Source organism: Moschus berezovskii, chromosome 13, assembly GCF_049115385.1.
Source record: "Moschus berezovskii isolate FMDL1 chromosome 13, NW_MosBer_1.0, whole genome shotgun sequence".
Lineage (NCBI taxonomy): Eukaryota > Metazoa > Chordata > Mammalia > Artiodactyla > Moschidae > Moschus > Moschus berezovskii.
In genome coordinates, this window is record NC_142472.1 from 2,207,538 (window position 1) to 2,225,611 (window position 18,074).

Sequence of the window (18,074 nt, forward strand, 5' to 3'; positions counted from 1 at the left end):
TGTTCTGTCTGCTCCTTCCAGGGCGACACCGGCGAGCCCGGCCTGCCAGGCACGAAAGGGACGAGAGTGAGTACGGGGGCCGGAAGCCTGCGGCAGGCTCTGACACGGCGTGCTTCTGGGGGAGGGCTCCGGGCCCCTGCCCGCCGCCTCAGACCATCGGGGCGTCCCTCCCGCCCCCTCCCTTCTCTGGGCCCTCTGCCCGCCTCTGTCCTCGACTCCAGGCCCCAGGTGACGGCCCGCGTCCCCTTCCTCCAGGCCTGCCGCTCGCCGGGCTCACTTCCTGTCCTTTGACACCTGGCTTCTCCCGAAGCTCCATCCTCAGGGGTTCCCGAGGGCGGATTTCCCTGGGGAGGGGATGGCGCGTCTCCAGGTCTTCTCAAAGATGCCTTCGGTCAGTGTGACAAGCGGTGACGTGTTCAGATCCACACTCCATCTTCCGCCTTCACACTGCTGTCTGTGCTATGACCGCTCCTGGGATGTGCGAGCAGGGAGCTCTTTGAAAAATCTTTGAAAAATAGGAAGATGCTGTAAAATGTAAACGTTTTAATTGTGTTATTGTTACTTTGTGGAACGAAAAGTGTGCCCAGCCTTGCTGGATCCTCCTTGGGGCAGAAGATAGCGGATAACATTGTAACTGTCTGCAGTGAAGATTGGATTTCAGCCAGGAAGAGCTCTGACTTTCTTCCCTCAGGAAGCTGATTGATGCCTACCCTCTTCTTCCAGCTGTCTGAGATTTTGCTGTGAATTCTCTCTCTCTCTGCCTGTCCATCCATCCACCCATCTCTCTGTCTTACATCTATCTATCGTCTCCTAGAAATTACAAAGGGTGAAGCGAGGACAGAGTTATCTTGTGGGTGTGCAGCCTCGATTTTAGAAATAATTAATCACCAGGGTTTGATGATGAAGAGTTGCTCCGGAAACTCCAGGTCATCTCCAGCCCACCCCTGGGCTGGGTCCTCGGACACCTCTCTGTCTGCTCGGGGTTGATGTTCCAAATGCCAGCAGTGAGGGTCTGACATCCTTATCCAGGAGGGTGCGGTGGGAGAAAATGGGGTTCTCCCGCACCCAGTGAAAACCTTTTCATTTCCATCCCTACAGGGCCCCTCAGGAGTGCCTGGCTACCCTGGAAACCCAGGACTTCCTGTACGTATATAAAAGGCTTCTAGTCCCTCTATGAGGTGTTTGAAGTGTGTTACAATAGCATTGATGATTTTCTAACTTGTCTACTTGTTCATTCTGTTAATTGCAGGGTATTCCTGGCCAGGATGGTCCTCCGGGTCCCCCAGGTATTCCAGGATGCAACGGGACAAAGGTAAAGTTAGGGCTGGGCCCTCCTTGCTGGGCGCACGTTTATCTAACTTTGCACGTGGAGCAGTTGGGCAGAGTTGTCCTGTGAACACAGGTTTAGTTGCCACAGTTGGGAAGTGACTTGTGTTACATCTTTCTTTGGTAACGAAACAGTTTTCCCATGTTTAGTGTTCAGGAAAGACATCATTAAGCCTTTCTATTTTGTAGACTTTTATTCTAAAGTTGCTTTCACCACGAAATTTCTCACCTCTAGTCTATTACCAAAGCAAATAAGAAAATGCTGGTGTTAATTCTTGTCCCTGTTAAGTGTATTCTCAAATATATTTCTTCCAACACGAGGCAGCCCTGAGCAGTGCAGCTCATAGCAATTTTTAGACAGTGGCTTTCACCAGCAAACGTAGCGTCCCTGAAGGGCAGGATGGGGAAACTGATGGGGCCTCTGGGATGAGGTCCTGTCGCCCTGGCGGCCCTCGAGAGTGACTTTCTGTGTCCCCAGGGTGAGAGAGGGCCTGTAGGACCTCCCGGTTTGCCTGGATTCGCCGGGAATCCCGTGAGTATTGGGTTGTTTGATAAGGGTGTGACCATTCCTCTCGTCATTCAATTGCCCTTCCCTCTCCTTCCCCCTGCCCATATCTTAGTGTTAATGTTCTTTTGAGGAAAACAGAACTAATACCAATGTTTTCTTTTCTAGGGACCACCAGGGTTACCAGGAATGAAGGTACGTTGTTTTATTTTACTGGATTCAATCCAGGCATCTGTGTAAAACAGACGCCACAAAAAATAAACCTACTTTAAATTACTTTGGTTGACCGGTTGCCTGTTAACCTATTTGCCTAAACTCTGCTCCATTAAAAGAGTGCTGAAATCCTGCACACAGACTGAAATTTTAGAGTTAAAGCTTCAACACCAGGTCCATTTCTTCATAGGAAATAAGAGGTGATGGGAAGCATAGTGTGAGCGGGAAATGTAACAGACGTGGGTCCCTGAAGCTCCTTGTCCTGAGCCCCGGGCGGTGCTGTGAGCAGGTCTCCGCAGAGAAACAGCCAGTGGGGTGTGCGAGGGGATGCTTGTGCAATGTGTGTGCACCATATATATACAGCACACACATAGGAGGATGGTGGAGGGAGGGAGAATTAAAATACATATATAATATTGTAAAATGTTTTATATATTGTATAATACATAATGCAGTGTACATTGTTCTATAATATTTACTTATTTATTGTTCTAACATTTATATTACATATTAATCTAATTCTATATATTTTGGTATATAATTACAATATGTTGAGATAAAGTAGACTCCTTATTTCGGGGAGGTGTGTGACTGAGGGTTGCAAGTCCACAGGCCGAGGGGCGGGGATGCAGGCTGGAGACCCAGGGTTGCAAGTGCACAGGCCGAGGGGCGGGGATGCAGGCTGGAGACCCAGGGAAGGGCGTGGGTCCGGTTTTGGAGGCGGTCTCCCTTCTTCCTGGGAGTCAGTTTTTCTTCCTCTTTAGGCCTCAGCCCTGGGGTGGGGGGCCCCCAGCGTGGAAGGCCCTCTGCTTTATTATTTTAGTCCTTCACACCCGCGGATGTAAATGTCCACCTCGTCTGGAAAGGACCTCCCCATTGACCTCAGCCTGGTGTTTGCCCGAGTCTCCGGGCACTGGTGCCAGGCCGTGTTGGCACCTAAAACGCATTTCCCTGCTTTTCTGAACGTGGCCACGCTGGGTCTTGTCCTGAAAGATGACCCTTCTATTGCGAGAGCGGCCGGTGGGCACAGCCTTTTGACCAGAGCTGGGCCCCTGTCTAGACCCCCTGGCCGGGGCCCGTTGTGGAGAGCGCCCCACAGCCTTCCGTTCAGCGGTCCACGCCCTCCGACCTGGTTACAGCCTTCGTGCTGGTCACTGAGATGAGTGGCCAGGGGAGACGGCCGGTCGGCTTATCCCAAGCACAGGCAGAGGCTGAACCCCAGATGGGGGCTAGTCCCATAGCAACGGTGTGTGCCCCCACTCCACGGGCATTCAGTCTCTTTCCATAAACTTCAGTGTTTGTGAGTTTCTCTTGTCTTCCATCCCCTAGGGGGACCCAGGTGAGATTCTGGGCCACATACCAGGGACCCTGCTGAGAGGCGAAAGAGGATATCCTGGACAGCCGGGAGCGCCTGTGAGTACTGGCTGGATGATGCCAAGCTGCAGCTGAGTCCCCGCCTGGGTTGCGTCTCAACTCTTCTCTTTCTCGGTGAATTACAGGGTTCACCAGGTCTGCCAGGACTGCAAGGCCCCGTCGGCCCCCCAGGATTCACTGGACCACCAGTAAGTCTGGGGGTGCGGAGGCTCTCTCTGAGGCTGTTGTTCAGAGAACAACTGCGTTGAGGTGTGAAGACTCATAAAATTGGATGAACACTTCAGCCTGGGTGGACGGGAGCTTGGGGGAGGATGGGCACCTTGTACAGGTGTGGCTGAGGCCCTCTGCTGTCCACCTGAAAGTCTCCCAACGTTGTTTACCAGCTGTGCTCCAAGACCAAAAACTTTCCGCAATGGTGAGCCCTTTCAATTTGGATTCAAGAATGAATTTCTATTTTTAAAAAAGCATTTATTTATCGTTTTAATTGAAGGATAATTGCTTGGCAGAATTTCATTGCTTTCTGTTTAGCGGAGTGTAGTTGACTTACAGTGCTGTGTTGGTTTCAGGTATACAGCAGAGAGAAGCGGTTACACATATTTCCCCTCAGTTTTAGATCCGTTCCCTGTGTAGGTCGGGAAGTTGAACTCACACTTACAGAGTGTTGAGTTCAGTGCGGTGCAATGGGCTCTTATTAGTTATCTATTGAGCTTCTGTCTTAAGGGAGTGTTTGATTGGTATTTACCATCCGTGTGCCCCCAGAGCCGTGGGGAAAGGATTATAAAGAGATGTCACATGTCACAGGCGGAGACATCCCCCGGGCGACGTGTGAATTACTTGTGGGGCTGCGAGGATGCCAGTGCGTCCCGTGAGCGGGAGATGCAGAGGCGGATGAGCAGGCTCCGCCCTGGACCTTCACTTGTGGGGACACAGTCCCCACGACACACCCAGGAACCTGCTCTCCTGGGGGCTGTGGACCCGGCCCAGGCTGTGAAGAAGCTGCGCTGTGCTTGCAGTGACGACTAGAAGCTGAGCTCAGAGATCAGCTTCCAGGAGGCTCTGCTCTGCCATCAGCCTTCTTTGCAGCTGATGATGCTCCACAGAAAGGCAGCATCAGCTCCTCACCTGAGCCTGCCTGAGAGTCCGGGGATTTGGTGGCAGGTTCATCCACTCTCTGATCGCGCAGCACACGCTCAGATCAGTGGGTTCCACCGGGAACCCCTGGGATTATGAGGGGTTTTCATCCCTGTTAGTAATAATCTTGGGCTAATTTCTGGTTGCTCTCAAAGGTTAACAGTTCTATAGTACAGGAAAAACGTGTAATATCTAACAAACTATCACGTTAACCGTGGCATCTGAAGATAACTTTGGTACAAAAAAGCACACCAGGGTTGTGGACCGTATTTAATTAAAATGCTCTGTCTTCCAGGGCCCTCCAGGCCCGCCTGGCCCTCCGGGTGAAAAGGTAAAGATTGTTTTCCATTTGTCTTTCTTTAGCGTTAGTGTGAGGCCGTCGTGACATTGCTGTAACTCATTCTTTAGGGTCTGTAAAGTGTTTTGGGAAATTATAAGTTTTATATCTATCTCTATATTTAACATGTCTGTTCACCTATCCATCAATCCATCAATATATCTAGCTTCTCTGTCAATCCACTGATCTATTGATCTGTCAGTATTGATCTATTGATCTTTCCTCCTATCCATCTGTTAGTCATGGAATCATTGATCTTTTCCTTAGTTTTCTAAAGCCAGAGTTTAAAAATCTTCTATTTTTAAAAATGGTTTCTTTGGGGTTCTTTTTCAGTAATACTTTAGAAAAGCTTTTGATAGACATTGAATACAACATGATCACAACTTTCTTGAACATATCAATATTATGTCTTTATGGGACGAAGCTATTGCTTTAAATGTACCATCTTGTTCCATTTCATGTCATATTTGTTAGATGATTTTGAACAAAGAAGACAATGCTAATAATGGAAGCCTGTCTTTTCATCAACAGGGGCAAATGGGCTTGAGCTTTCAAGGGCCGAAAGGTGAAAAGGTGAGTGCTCTTTGCTTTGGGGCATTTTCATGGCTAAAATCACAGGTCTAAGCAGGATAAGGTTTCTGCCTCTGGGCCTCCTCTTGAACCCTGATGACCGCAGTCACCCTTCTCTGAGCGTTCTTGCCTTTGTGAGTGTTTTCCTGGAGGTCACGGCTAGAAGGCGCTGAGATGACTTCGTGTGGGGGTCTGGCCCTCAGGTGCAGCTTTAGTGAGGCCTTCCAGCTGTCTGTTCCCAGCGGTTGATCACAATGTCCTCAGGCAGTGACAGAGCCAGAGCTGGGCTTCATCCTAAAAGGGTCAAATACAGGACGTGGCTGTTGGTGGCGCAGCCATACTGAACGTTTAAATTTGAGGACACTGTACCCGAGTTGGGAGGAAGAGAGCCTTGGAGGCAGGGAGGCACAGACTGGAAGGGGGAGCCTCATCCTGGGCGGGAGAGGCCGGCCCTGGGTCCATGACGCTCTGGGGGTGCTCTCCGCCACTTTGCCCGGACCCGGCCGGTGAAGCGCGCTCCGAGCGCCGGTTGCTGGGACTGCGGCGGCTCCCGGTCCCCAGGCTGGTGCGGACGGAGGCGCAGTGGAGTGGGCGACCGCGGGCCCCCTCCCACCGCGGGTTCCGCCCGCGGGCTTCTGCGGCGGGCGCGGCGGACGTCTTTGGGCCTCAGCCGCCACGTGGCTAAGGCGTCGGTACTTCCCGCTCGGCAGCGGTGGGACTTCCGGGAAGGCATCCCTGGCGCGTCTCTCCTCGTTGGTTTACACGCAGAGAGCTTTCCCTGCAGGCCTGCGAGGCACCAGGGCCCTTCCCTCCACGCCATCAAGTGTGTCAGGCCAGCTTACGTGTGCCCGTGTGTGGTGCACGTGCTGTTTGTCTTGACACACGTGTGCACACATCCACGTGTCCTCCAGGCGTTCGAGTGCCGTTGTTACGGGGTGGCGGCTGCCCTGACCGCGGAGCGGGACAGCCTTCTCCTGGCCTTGTGCCCTTAGTGGACCGTCTTCCTTCGGAAACTTGGGATTTTCTGCTGAGGCGAGCACAGGCCGCAGCAGAACACAGCCCCATTTTTAAACCGTTCTGTTCTTGGTGTTTCCGCCTTTCTCCTGCCGGTATGATTATTTTTATGCCAAATTAACCCCCAGTTTTTGCCTCCTCAGGGTGACCAAGGGGTCAGCGGGCCCCCAGGATTACCAGGACAGGCTCAAGTCATCACGAAGGGAGACACGGCCATGCGCGGCGAGAAGGTAGGGGCGGTCTGAGTCCAGTGAGCGCTGCCTTCCTAATCCTGAACGGTTTCGAAGGGATAGAGACAGACGGGGCCAAAGCTCAGTTTCTCTGGTTCTGTTCACCCTGACCTGGAAGACAGGGGTGTGCACTCCCCATTGTCTGAGAACTGAGCCTCTTGAGAGCAGAGGCGGCTGCTCCGGTTGCAGCCAGACCGGCTGGAGGCCGACCTCCGGTGTGAGGCTCACGGTGGGGGCGGCCGGGGCTGCAGGGGGTGCCAGCTGAGGGTGGGGGACGGTCGGGTCCCCTGGACCAGGCGTGCTCACCGTGCTGTCTTTACGTCCACCACCCAGTCATGGCAGGAAGTGAGTGCTCCAGACCAGTCTGAATTTCTTGGTTTCTGTAACAGGAAAAGCTGTGTTTTACCTCGTACCTGTTTCGTGTGGCCACTGCACGTACTCATCTTTCTTTTATAACTTATTTTAGGGTCAAAAAGGTGAACCTGGATTTCAGGTAAGCGCTAAAGTCTTGTTTATCATTATTATTTTGTGTGAAAGACCATCATGTATTGGATTTAGGTTACAAGCTTATTTCCCCTTCCTTGTAGCAGTTACTTAATTTAGTAGTTTATTTAAATGTATGAATGGATCTAACCCTTTCTCTTTTTTTCTGTTAAGGGGATGCCAGGTATTGGAGAGAAAGGAGAACCCGGAAAACCAGGGCCCCGCGTAAGTGCTTCTGAAGTCCTCTCCTTCCTGGTGTGAAGTCATTGCTCTCCCATTCCTAGGATCACAGGAGCATAGACTCCAAGGGCTCTGCAGGGGGCTTTCTGAAGCCCTGGGAGCAGGAGTAAGGAGGGAGCCAGCATTAGAGGAGGGTCTCCCAGGTGACACAGTAGTGGAGAAACCACCTATCAGTGCAGGAGACATGGCCATCCCTGGGTCGGGAGACCCTGAAGGAGGAAATGGCAACCCGCCCCAGTATTCCTGCCTGGGGAATCCCATGGACGGAACTGAGGCTTATTCAGAGGACCGCCCCTTCTCCCACCAAGATAGCGCATCTCGGTTGGCCCCTCACCAAAGAGCCACCTGTCCACCTGCTGAGAGCATCTGGGTGCCCAGTGCTCAGATGCTCCCCACGCCCCGAGCGACAGGAGGCCCACCACCTCCAATGGCCAAGACAGTTCAGTTTCTTCCCTGAAACGACACGTGGAAACCCCTGTGAACGTGCAGCAGCTGCATATCAGCCGCCAAACACCCCCTGGCCAATCGGAAGACTTCCCTGGTGCCGGCTCTGCCGCCCAGTGTCGTGATGTCATAGGAGACTTGCAGTGAATCAGCCTCCAGCTTTTAAATATTGAAACGTCTTCTGTTGTTGTCGCCCTAACAGCTCATAGTGATTTAATGTATCTTCCGTGACTTATTACTGTAGCGTGGCCAGTTCACCCAGAGGATTCATGCGGTGTAATAACTTCTATTTGGTTCAGACCCGTGGTGTTAGAGCATAGCTATTACTATTATTTACGCACTGCTGCTGCAGCCGTTTCCAGCTCTGAACGACCTCATAGACGGCAGCCCACCAGGATCCCCCGTCCCTGGGATTCTCCAGACAAGAACACTGGAGTAGGTTGCCATTGCCTTCTCCATTCATGCACTGCTAATATTTAAATTTTTATTGTACAGGGAAAACCAGGAAAAGATGGTGAAAAAGGAGAAAAAGGGAGCCCAGTGAGTATTTCTCTGTGATTTTAAAAAGCAAGCTGTTGCTGGTACTCGCTTATAACTGTTGTTGCTTTCTGTCCCATTTTAGGGGTTTCCAGGCGATTCAGGGTACCCAGGACAGCCGGGCCGAGAGGGTTTAAAGGTGAATGGTGACCCTACTTGCTTTTTGTTTTTTGCCTTCGTTTTGCTCAGCCTAGAAGTTTCTCCTAGAATAAAGGACCATGCACTCAAATAATAGAAATTATGTCTGTCCCATGTGAGGGAGAACAACTTGGTGGTTCTATCTGTGTGCATATGTTTTTAAAGAAAAAATATACAATGTTCCACTCATTCAAGTTTTTATGTGGGTGTTTTTTTTTTGAGTATGTTAATTTCCCCCAATTATGAAACAAAGAAGATGCAGGAAGATGTAGAAAAAGAGACCTTGTGTAATTTTTCTGTGATTCCCTCAGAAATGCTCAGAATTCATAATTGTCCCCTGTATACACATATACATGAGCTTTGAAAAATGGTGCTGTGTGATTTAGCTGACTTTTCCCCTTGATGACACAGTGAGGATATATTCCAGCATTGTAAGCGTGGCTATACGTCAACACTTGGGATGCTCGTGCCTTTTACTGCACGGTATTCAGATCTTTTCCATATTTTTCTGATTTTAAATATCAGGAAAATACTCGTCTGGTCATTCCCCACCATAAATTCCTAAAATGTATAATTTTGGAGTTCATGTTTAGACCCGTTTGTGGGGAAGCTTTTGCCGCGTGAGATAAAATTGCCCTCAGAAGAAAGAAAGCTTCATCAGGCTTCCACTTGACATCTGTTTGTTATTGAACTTAAACAAATACTTGCCAGTCTGATACTCAGAGAAAACTGTGGTTTTATTTATTTCTTCTGTGCGGGTTTATTTTTCTCTTTGGGTCATGAGACTAGGTAATGTAAATCTCCACTAAAATAAGAAATGAATTGGAAATATTCATCTCTGGATTGGAAATACTCATCTCTAACAGCAGGGAGAGGACCTCAGGGTTTGCTTAGCAAAGCCTGTGACAAAGGGAGAAATCTTTCTCTAGGCTGTAACTTTATGAGAAAGGCAATTCTTGTAGGCTGTAAAAGGTAAATTTGTTTAGAATATATTAGCTAAGAATTCTTTAAAGTCCCATAAAAATCTCTTCTTGTATTCAAATAAGAAAAATCAAAGCATGCTAATTCTGGTTTAACATAAGTTTAAAGCCTTAGCTTAGAAGGAAAAAATGAAGGAAAAAGAAAAGTAAGTGAAAAATGTGCCTTCATGAAATAATGTGCATATCTTAGGACTTTTAAAAGTAGTATTGTAATTCTTACATAAGAACATTAGATATAAAAGGATTTAGTTCTTGAGTTTTTCATCTAATATATGTTAAATTAAGCCTCAGAGTGATAAGAATTTATCCACCTGATGTTTTCAAGTCATGCTGGATCTTAAGGGGAAAGGAAAAACACAAGTATCCTTTTATTATGACTTTCAATGCAGGTTTAGACAGTCTTACACCTAAAATCCTCAACTAAAATGAGTTCTTTAAGAAAATACACTTAGCCACCCTAAGCTTTCATATCATTTTATTTCATTTATTTTTCATTATTTTTTAAAAAAACTACTGTACAGGACTTCCCTAGTGGTCCAGTGGGTTAGACTAAATTTCTGGGCAATCATTATATTTAAAAAAATACAAGTGAAGTTGTTTTTCTCTTTCAGGGACAGAAAGGTGAAGCCGGTCCTCCCGGGCTGCCTGGAACTGTGAGTACCAGTGGCGTTTGCTGTCTGTCAGGTGGTTTGAAAAGAGGGAGAGAGAGAGAGACAGGCTGACCCGTCACCTCGGCCACACGCTCCACGGCCTTCCTAGAATGACGCTGACTGGGGGGGCGCATGTACTTTGAACAGATAATTTGTGCTGTGTATCATGTGGTGTTTGGGAGTTACTCGTTATCATATTTGGACACTTTCTGCCTGTCTTTGACGACTAAAGTGAAGAGTTGCACGTGGGTAACAATATTAGCAACACATTTTGAAACTTAAATGAACAGGTCCGTTAAGGAAAAAGATAATCAGAGAAACAGATCATCGATTGCTCCAGAGGAACTGGATCTGAAGGGTGGTAGGCACCCTGTCCTCGCATTTCGGCAACTCAGAACTGGGGTGAACTGGTTCCTCCTTTTTACTGAGGCTCACAGAGCCGTTTTCCTGTCTTATATTCCAAGGGCCTTAAAGAAGTCCCCACCTCTGACCTCTTCCAATTAAAAAAAAAAAATTGACTGTTCCTGTTACGTATTTCCTAAGGAAATTTTAGGCAACTTTTCAGATAACACTCTTTTAAGAAGTCTGTTCTTGCAGCTTGTGTGAGCATTGAGATATTCCATACCTCAACCTCAGAATTCACCTATTTCTAACTTGACTTCACTGGTAAAGCCTCTGCCAAACAGACTATCACGAAAGGAAGCAAAACTGCCTGGCAGAGTTCACGGTGCGGAGAGCGATGGTTGTTTCCCATACGCCCCGCCCCCTTCCCCTTCCCCCACCGCTGCTTTTTTGCTTTCACATGTCTTGAAATAATGAAAACTGTGTTTCTTGGTCTGTGCTGTAATGTAAACCCCCAGCCCCTGCCATGCCATGTGATGGTCTTTTCTTCCGTAATTCAGGTTATTGGCACAGGACCCTTGGGAGAGAAAGGAGAGCCCGGGTACCCAGGGGGTCCAGGGGCGAAAGGGGAGACAGGTCCCAAAGGTGAGGTCCTTTCCCCCTTCTTTCCCTCCCCTCCCTGCTCCCGGGACCATGGGTACCCACAGCACAGAAATTCACATCACGAACCTGGAGTGAACCAGGCTCAGATTGTCCCACTCTCTCTGCCTCCTTGTAGGTTTCCCAGGACTACCAGGCCAGCCAGGCCCTCCAGGTGAGCATCCTTAACTGATTTTTAAAGAGCATTCGTAGGCTTTCTATGCTGTTTCCATTCTGAACACGTTTATCCTCTGTGTTGGTTAGATACTTGCATAAAATGGTTAGCAATTTTGTTGCACATTTTTCTAGCTCAGAAAACAAGGTGTGCTCCTGGGACAGTGTTTGCTTTGTAAATTGCATGTTAGCAGGTACTTAGACACATGTATTTCTTCTCTCCCTGGCTCTGACTTAACAGCTTGCCTTTTCCATGACTCCCAGGGGTATGGTTGCCTTTCTGAAGACCCCCCTCCCCCCTCCCAGACCAAGCATCTTCGCTCTCCCTCTGTTTGGAATGCCTTGGCTTGAGACCAGACTCAAGGCTAAAACCTCTTCTAACTAATCTAATCGGCCTTAATCTTGCGTCTTGGGAGATTCCTGCGTCACTGAGCTGATGCTCAGTCTCTGTTTTGTGCAATTTTGTGTTTCTCCCGGCCGAGTCATCGGGAGGCCGGGGGTTGCCCTTGTCCGTAGTGCAGATGGCGGGCTGTGTGCACTGCGTGCATGTATCAGAGCAGAGGTAATAAACGCTCGGCCTGTGCCCCGGGATTGATACCCCTCGGAGTGCTCACAGTCTTCCTGAGGCTTTGGTTTTGTTTGTTCTTTATTTGTAATTCTTACTGTTCTCTGTTATTTTATTTTCCCTTCCTGACAGTCCTTATGTTGAAAGTTCTCCCACAGCCCCTTCCTTTATTTTTACGGGAACAGACACCCCCCACCCCCACCCCCATCCGCACCATCGAAGATTCACAGCAGCGGTGGCTCAAGGCCAACTTTCAGTGCCCTGGATACCTTTTTGCTGCTAAGCTGTGGGCATCTAGCCTTAGAATCACCCTCGTCCGTCTTTCCCACCCCGTTGTCTCCTTGGTCAGAAAGCTCGCTGGACCTTCCAGGTGCTCTGGCGAACAGGTCACTTCCTGTCTCTGCTTTCTCAGGCTTATCTGACCCCATTAGCATCTTAAGCTGAGGTTTTTAGAAACCGTCTTTGAAGCTACTCTGGCCTTGTCTGCTTTCAGGCCGCCCCGCCTGCCCTCTGCTGACTGCGGAGGCTCTCGCCTCCCTGCCAGCCTCCCTGCCTCGGGTCACTGGGGCTCGGGTTCACGGCTGGGGTCCGGATCCGGCCGTCCTTCCTGGGAGCTCTCCCCGGCTCCGCCCTGCTCTTGCCTGGGCCAGCTCTCCAGGGTCGCCTCCCCTTTCTGCTCTCCTGCCGCGGCCTCTGCTCTCCTCTCAGAGGCTGTCCACTTTCCAGCGCAGCAGTCGCTTCCCCCGCGGCCGCCTGGACCGCTGGGTCCCGAGCGCTCCGCCCAGACCCCTCTGGGCTGTCACAGGCCCTGCGATCTTGTCCCCACAAAACTCAGGGGGGCTGAGCTCGCCGGGCTGAGCTCGCTCCACCCGCAGTCTCGGCGTTGCGCTCTCCCCAGGGCCGCCTCCTCATCCTGACTGCTTTTCAGCTGGTTCCGGCCCAGTTCCCACCCGCTCGTGCTGTCCCCGTCTGCTCTGCTGAGCGGCGTTTCTGTGCCTTTCCTCTCTGAGCAGACATGGAGCCTCCTCTGTCTGACCTGCTGGGGCCGCTGCACTGAGGGGATGCGTGGACGTGAGAACGGGCACAGTGAGCCCTTGCGCCTCGCAGGGACTTTGCAGGGAGCCCTGGCTCAGCTGCATGGACGTGTGACAAGCTGGTGCCGTTTCTCATGGTAGAGCAGCCCGCGTTTAGCGGTGGTCTGCAGTCGTTCTCCTGGGAACAGGGTGAAGGGAACCAGTGATGCTGTCCTGAGACTTGGTGTCGGCTTGTGACTGAGGGTCTCTTCTGCTTCCAGGCTTCCCGACTCCGGGGCTGATTGGTGCCCCCGGCTTCCCCGGCGACAGAGGAGAGAAGGGCGAGCCAGGCTTGCCTGGCGTGTCGTTGCCAGGACCAGGTGGAAGGGACGGAGTTCCCGGCCCCCCCGGGCCCCCCGGGCCCCCCGGGCAGCCGGGCCACACAAGTGAGTACCTTCTGGGTGCATCCCACGTGGCATCCCATCCAGGATGGGTGCAGGCAGGGCTCAGCGGGGCTGAGGGGTGCCCGCATTCACGTGCCGAGCAACAGGCTGGGTGCCCAGTGACTTGCGGATTATCTGTGTCTCACGTGGGTGTCTTTGCCAAGTTAGTCACTGCAGAAAGGATGCTGCGCATAAACTGATGAACCTGGCTTAGAGGAACAAGGGCCGGCTAAACCAGCATCTGAAGGTGGAAAGCAAGCTGGTACTGACAGACATGTGTGCGTGCGTGCACACACACACACACACACACACACACACACACACACACACAAAGGTGACAGACATGTGTGCGTACACACACACACACAGACACAGACACAGACACACACACACACAGAGACATGTGTGCGTACACACACACACACAGACACACACACACAGACACAGACACACACACACACACACACACCGGGGAAGGGGCTGCTCGGTCTGTGTGGTAACATAGTAAACGACTTCAAGGCCAAACGGTAGTTCACCTGGGTTTTTCTCATCTGTCCACCATCAAAGCTGAGCACAGAGCAGGAGCCTGTTGACTCAGTGAAGGGGATTCTGTGGCTCCAAAGTAGCCCTGGTGCAGAGTGTCAGAACTTTTGGGAGGACTGGAGCTAGTGGCCCAGGGGGCTGAGCTGACTCATCCTGCCTGTGCACGCATAGCGACTGCAGCCCGGCTCCTTGGGCTGCTGGAAGGGGCTCCCGGAGGTGCCCGTGGTTGACTCCCAGAGGGCAGACCCAGCTCCACGGAAGAACTTCTCATGGATGAAGCTCCATGCAGAAGCCAGAGATGCCCTGGATGGCACGAGTGCCTCCGGATGGGCGCCCTCACTGGGAACCCAGAGCCCAGCGGTGTGTGTTTCCTCGTTAACGGGTGCAGAGTGGATCCACTGTGACTTCACGGGGACTCCCGCCCCTTCTGAAACATGGAGAATGAAGATCAAATAGCGAAGTCCTAGAGGCATGCAGCATGAAGGCACGTTTCTCTGCATTTCTGAGAGGAGCTTGTGGGCGTCAGAAGGGCCTTCGGGTGCTCATTCACTCATTCCTTGGTCACTTACTCGTTCAGCAAACATCGGTGTGCCTACGATGCCTGGCGCCGCCTGAGACCTGTGACAGCCCATGAGGCAGTCCTGACCTCCTGGGCCGTGCACCATGAGACAGAGACCAAGTCAGTAGCTGATGGGGTGGCAGCCAGGGCCTCAGATTCAGGAGGAGACGAAGTCGGGAGGGGAAGGCAGAGGTCGGAGTGCGGGCAGATGGGCCATGGGGTGTGGTTTTAAATTGAGTGGTTGGCAAAGAGGCTGGTGAGAAGCCAGCCGTGGGGAAGTCTCGAGCCTTTTCTTAATATTCTGCCTGTTCTGAAATGTGAGCACCTCTCAGGGAAAGACTTGAACTTCTCCCCGCTGTGAGTCGTGCAGGGTGTGGGGGTTGGACACCTGTGACACTTACCTGCTCGCTTTCCCAGTTGCCCTCTTCAGGGGGTGCAGGTTAAGTGGTGATTCCATAAATGAGGGTTTTGCACGGGTGGAGCTGGGCTGTGGGCTGCGGGCGCAGGAGCTGCGGCCATGGATGTCGGCTGCGGTCGGGACGGGCGACGAGTGCAGCCCCGAGTTTAGTCTCTCGCTCCGTCCTTTTCCTTCAAAGATGCTGGAGAAGGAAGTGCTGACTCTGTCACCGTGTGTGTCCAGAAGCAGTACTGCTTTTTACTGGAACCACAGCAGGTGGCGTTTGTGCCACTGCCGTTCATTTTCGTGCCTCTTCACGTCAGTGATGGTCAGGGTTGAATCGGAACCATCAGGGGTGTTTTCCCACGGGCAGTCTGCACCTCTGAAATAACGAGCACTTTGCTGTGAGTCTGCTCAGCAGGCAAAAAGGCATAAAGTTCTCAGGCCTCTGTGTTGACCTCACAGATGGAGGATACGGACAGCCCATCACCCTTTGAGCCTCAGTTTCTGAATCTGTAAGGATGATGGTGTGTCCTTTGCAAGGTAATATGAAATAAGGTTCAGGATGGGACTCACGAGCTGAAATACATGTTAGAATTGTTAACCAGGAACTTTAGCTGTGACGGCTTGTAACAGGGAGCGGACGGATGCTATGTGTGCTGACAAGTTAATGTACTGGGGCTGTGTCGGAGCAGATCACAGCTGGATTTCCAGTACTTGTCAGATAGCCTGAACATAGTTTGGTTTTGTAACAGAGATTGAATTAAGAGCTGGTGAAAACGCCTGGCTTCAGCTTGGTGGGAGTGATCCTGTAATTGTTAAAAATCTGTTTCAGATGGAATCGTGGAATGCCAGCCCGGGCCGCCAGGTGACCAGGGTCCTCCCGGAATTCCAGGGCAGCCGGGGTTGACAGGTGAAGTTGGAGAAAAAGGTAAGAGGTTTAATTGTTCAAGAAAGGGTGATTGTGCTTGGGCGTGTGATATACTCCTTCACACATACCGGCTTTGGGCGGATGTGGGTACATTCTTCATCTGAAGCTCTCTTCAAAGTCCCTTCCTGAGACTCGCCTCCTGACGGCCCCGCTGAGATTACTGGGTGCTGGAGAGACAGTTATCGCCAGGGAGGCAACGGGGGCCTTGAAGTCAGAGTCCCTCCCTGTGGTCAGCAGATTAAATTCCCGGATTGATATCTCCGTGTGGTCCTTTGGTTCAAAGTCCGAGACTCTGTTCTCCAGAAATGCACATCTTTCCAGACGTCAGCCTGATCACAAGCGTGCACACAGGATGTTCACGCCCCTCAGTCTGAGCCCCTTAATCAGTGTGAGCAGCTCTGAGGTGATGGGTCGGCCGACTCCACCCAGGGCTCTGTTTTATCTTAACCTTCTCAAGGGTCTGTAATGCCAGCCCAGGACTCAGTCTAATCCCCTCACAATCTTGGGAATGATGGCTCATCCCTGTACAAACAGGCCTGCCTTCAGTTCAGTTCAGTTCAGTCGCTCAGTCATGTCCAACTCTCCGCGACCCCATGAATCACAGCACGCCAGGCCTCCCTGTCCATCAGCAGCTCCCGGAGTTCACTCAAACTCATGTCCACAGAGTTGGTAATGCCATCCAGCCATCTCATTCTCTGTCATCCCCTTCTCCTCCCGCCCCCAACCTTTCCCAGCATCAGAGTCTTTTCCAGTGAGTCAACTCGTTGCATGAGGTGGCCAAAGTATTACAGTTTCAGCTTTAGCATCAGTCCTTCCAATGAACACCCAGGATTGATCTCCTTTAGCATGGACTAAACCAAGGATGTTCTGGTATTTCTACAGTATGGCTCTTAATGCCCAGAACAAAGAGAGCGTGGCCCCCACAAGACTGATCCCTCTGGGCCCCATGTCTGGCTTTAGATTGCAGAGAATTTGCACTCTTCAGAAGTTTAAAGCGCAAATGCCTGGAAAACGTCTTAGCATTTTGACAACCATGTACGTTGGTTGCAGAACCCTAGATACAGTCAAGGTTTAGGACCAAGGCACTGAGACATCCCAAAGGCCTTTTAGCGTAGTTTGAAAGTCAAGAGGCAGGAGCTTCTCATTTCCCAAGAAAGGCATGTCCTCGTGGCCTCCAGCTCTGGGGTTCCTCTCGTCGTCCCTCTTCCGTGTCAGGTCAGCTCTTGGTTTTTGTGCCTTTTGCTCCCCTGCGTCATCTGTCAGCCTGGAACACAGGTTCAAAGTCCCGGAGTTGGAGGGGCCGTTGGCTCAGAAACGCTAAGTCAAAGAGAAAGATGACGGGGAGTTTCCGAGTTAAGAGACAGAAGGATGCAGTTGTGTCGTCTCAGGCCGATGTGCAGAATGGAGTTCTGGATCACTGTGGATTGAGGCAGGGCCTGTCCCTCTGCAGGACAGAAGAATGGGGCTCCTTAGAAGGGTCCCCGTGGCCGCCTGTGACCGTGCTGAGGGCAGAGGGTGGGCCCCGTGTCAGGGAGCCGCGGCCACTGGCAGCTGGACGTGTCCGAGCGGGCGCTGGGTGGACGGTGTCACTTCTGCGCCGCCACTATGCTGCAGGGCTTTCTGCTCCCTCGTTCCGCGTAATACCCCGTGTCTCCTTTTTTAGGTCAAAAAGGAGACAGTTGCCTCATCTGTGACACAACAGAGCTTCGTGGGCCCCCAGGGCCACAGGGACCCCCCGGAGAAATAGGTAAGACCCCCCCACTGTGAAAGGGACCAGGTTGGGATTTGCTTCAGTGGGTCGGAACCTTCGCAGTGAAGCACGTCTCACTTGCCTGACCCGCTGGTCTGCATCAGCATTAAAGCAAGAGATGAGAAGTGGACCTGCACTTCCGGGATTTGTCCATTTTGTTGAAAACGATCAGGATGGCCCAGAAATTCAGTGTCAGAAAGGTTTCCTAGTGAAAGGGCAGCAGCAGATGGTTCACACAGCTCTGAAAACTTCCTCATCTCAGAGGAGGTCACCGCCTGCCTTGGTGGAAGTGGTCCCTGAATGGGTGGGCAGGGATTTGTAGCCGTCTGGAGTTAGGGGTCCTGGTGTGCATTCCAGGGTCACCTCCTCACTTCTGAGCTCATTTTAGGCATTTTTTTTGTCATTACTCTCTTGAGAGTCTTTGAACATCATCTACTTTGTATAAAAATCTTTGCACTTTTGAATCTTGAAGAAAAAGGGAATTATTCTGAGCTGTTGGAAAGTGTCTTATCAACAATTTACTGATTTTTTCCTCTGTCTCTTACA

General features: G+C 51.2%; 1 protein-coding gene across 1 annotated transcript in view; it reads left to right on the forward strand.

The window, feature by feature from the left end:
* Positions 1-18,074, forward strand: part of COL4A1 (collagen type IV alpha 1 chain) — a 135,380-nt gene that overhangs the window by 82,535 nt on the left and 34,771 nt on the right. Inside the window, exons 4-23 of the mRNA XM_055426709.2 lie at positions 22-66; positions 1,099-1,143; positions 1,250-1,312; positions 1,805-1,858; positions 2,000-2,026; positions 3,374-3,457; positions 3,544-3,606; positions 4,845-4,880; positions 5,418-5,459; positions 6,614-6,700; positions 7,167-7,193; positions 7,358-7,408; positions 8,363-8,407; positions 8,490-8,543; positions 10,134-10,175; positions 11,075-11,159; positions 11,293-11,328; positions 13,187-13,351; positions 15,683-15,778; positions 17,442-17,525. Coding sequence (XP_055282684.1) covers positions 22-66; positions 1,099-1,143; positions 1,250-1,312; positions 1,805-1,858; positions 2,000-2,026; positions 3,374-3,457; positions 3,544-3,606; positions 4,845-4,880; positions 5,418-5,459; positions 6,614-6,700; positions 7,167-7,193; positions 7,358-7,408; positions 8,363-8,407; positions 8,490-8,543; positions 10,134-10,175; positions 11,075-11,159; positions 11,293-11,328; positions 13,187-13,351; positions 15,683-15,778; positions 17,442-17,525 — 1,231 coding nt within the window. The remainder of the gene's footprint in view (positions 1-21; positions 67-1,098; positions 1,144-1,249; positions 1,313-1,804; positions 1,859-1,999; positions 2,027-3,373; positions 3,458-3,543; positions 3,607-4,844; positions 4,881-5,417; positions 5,460-6,613; positions 6,701-7,166; positions 7,194-7,357; positions 7,409-8,362; positions 8,408-8,489; positions 8,544-10,133; positions 10,176-11,074; positions 11,160-11,292; positions 11,329-13,186; positions 13,352-15,682; positions 15,779-17,441; positions 17,526-18,074) is intronic.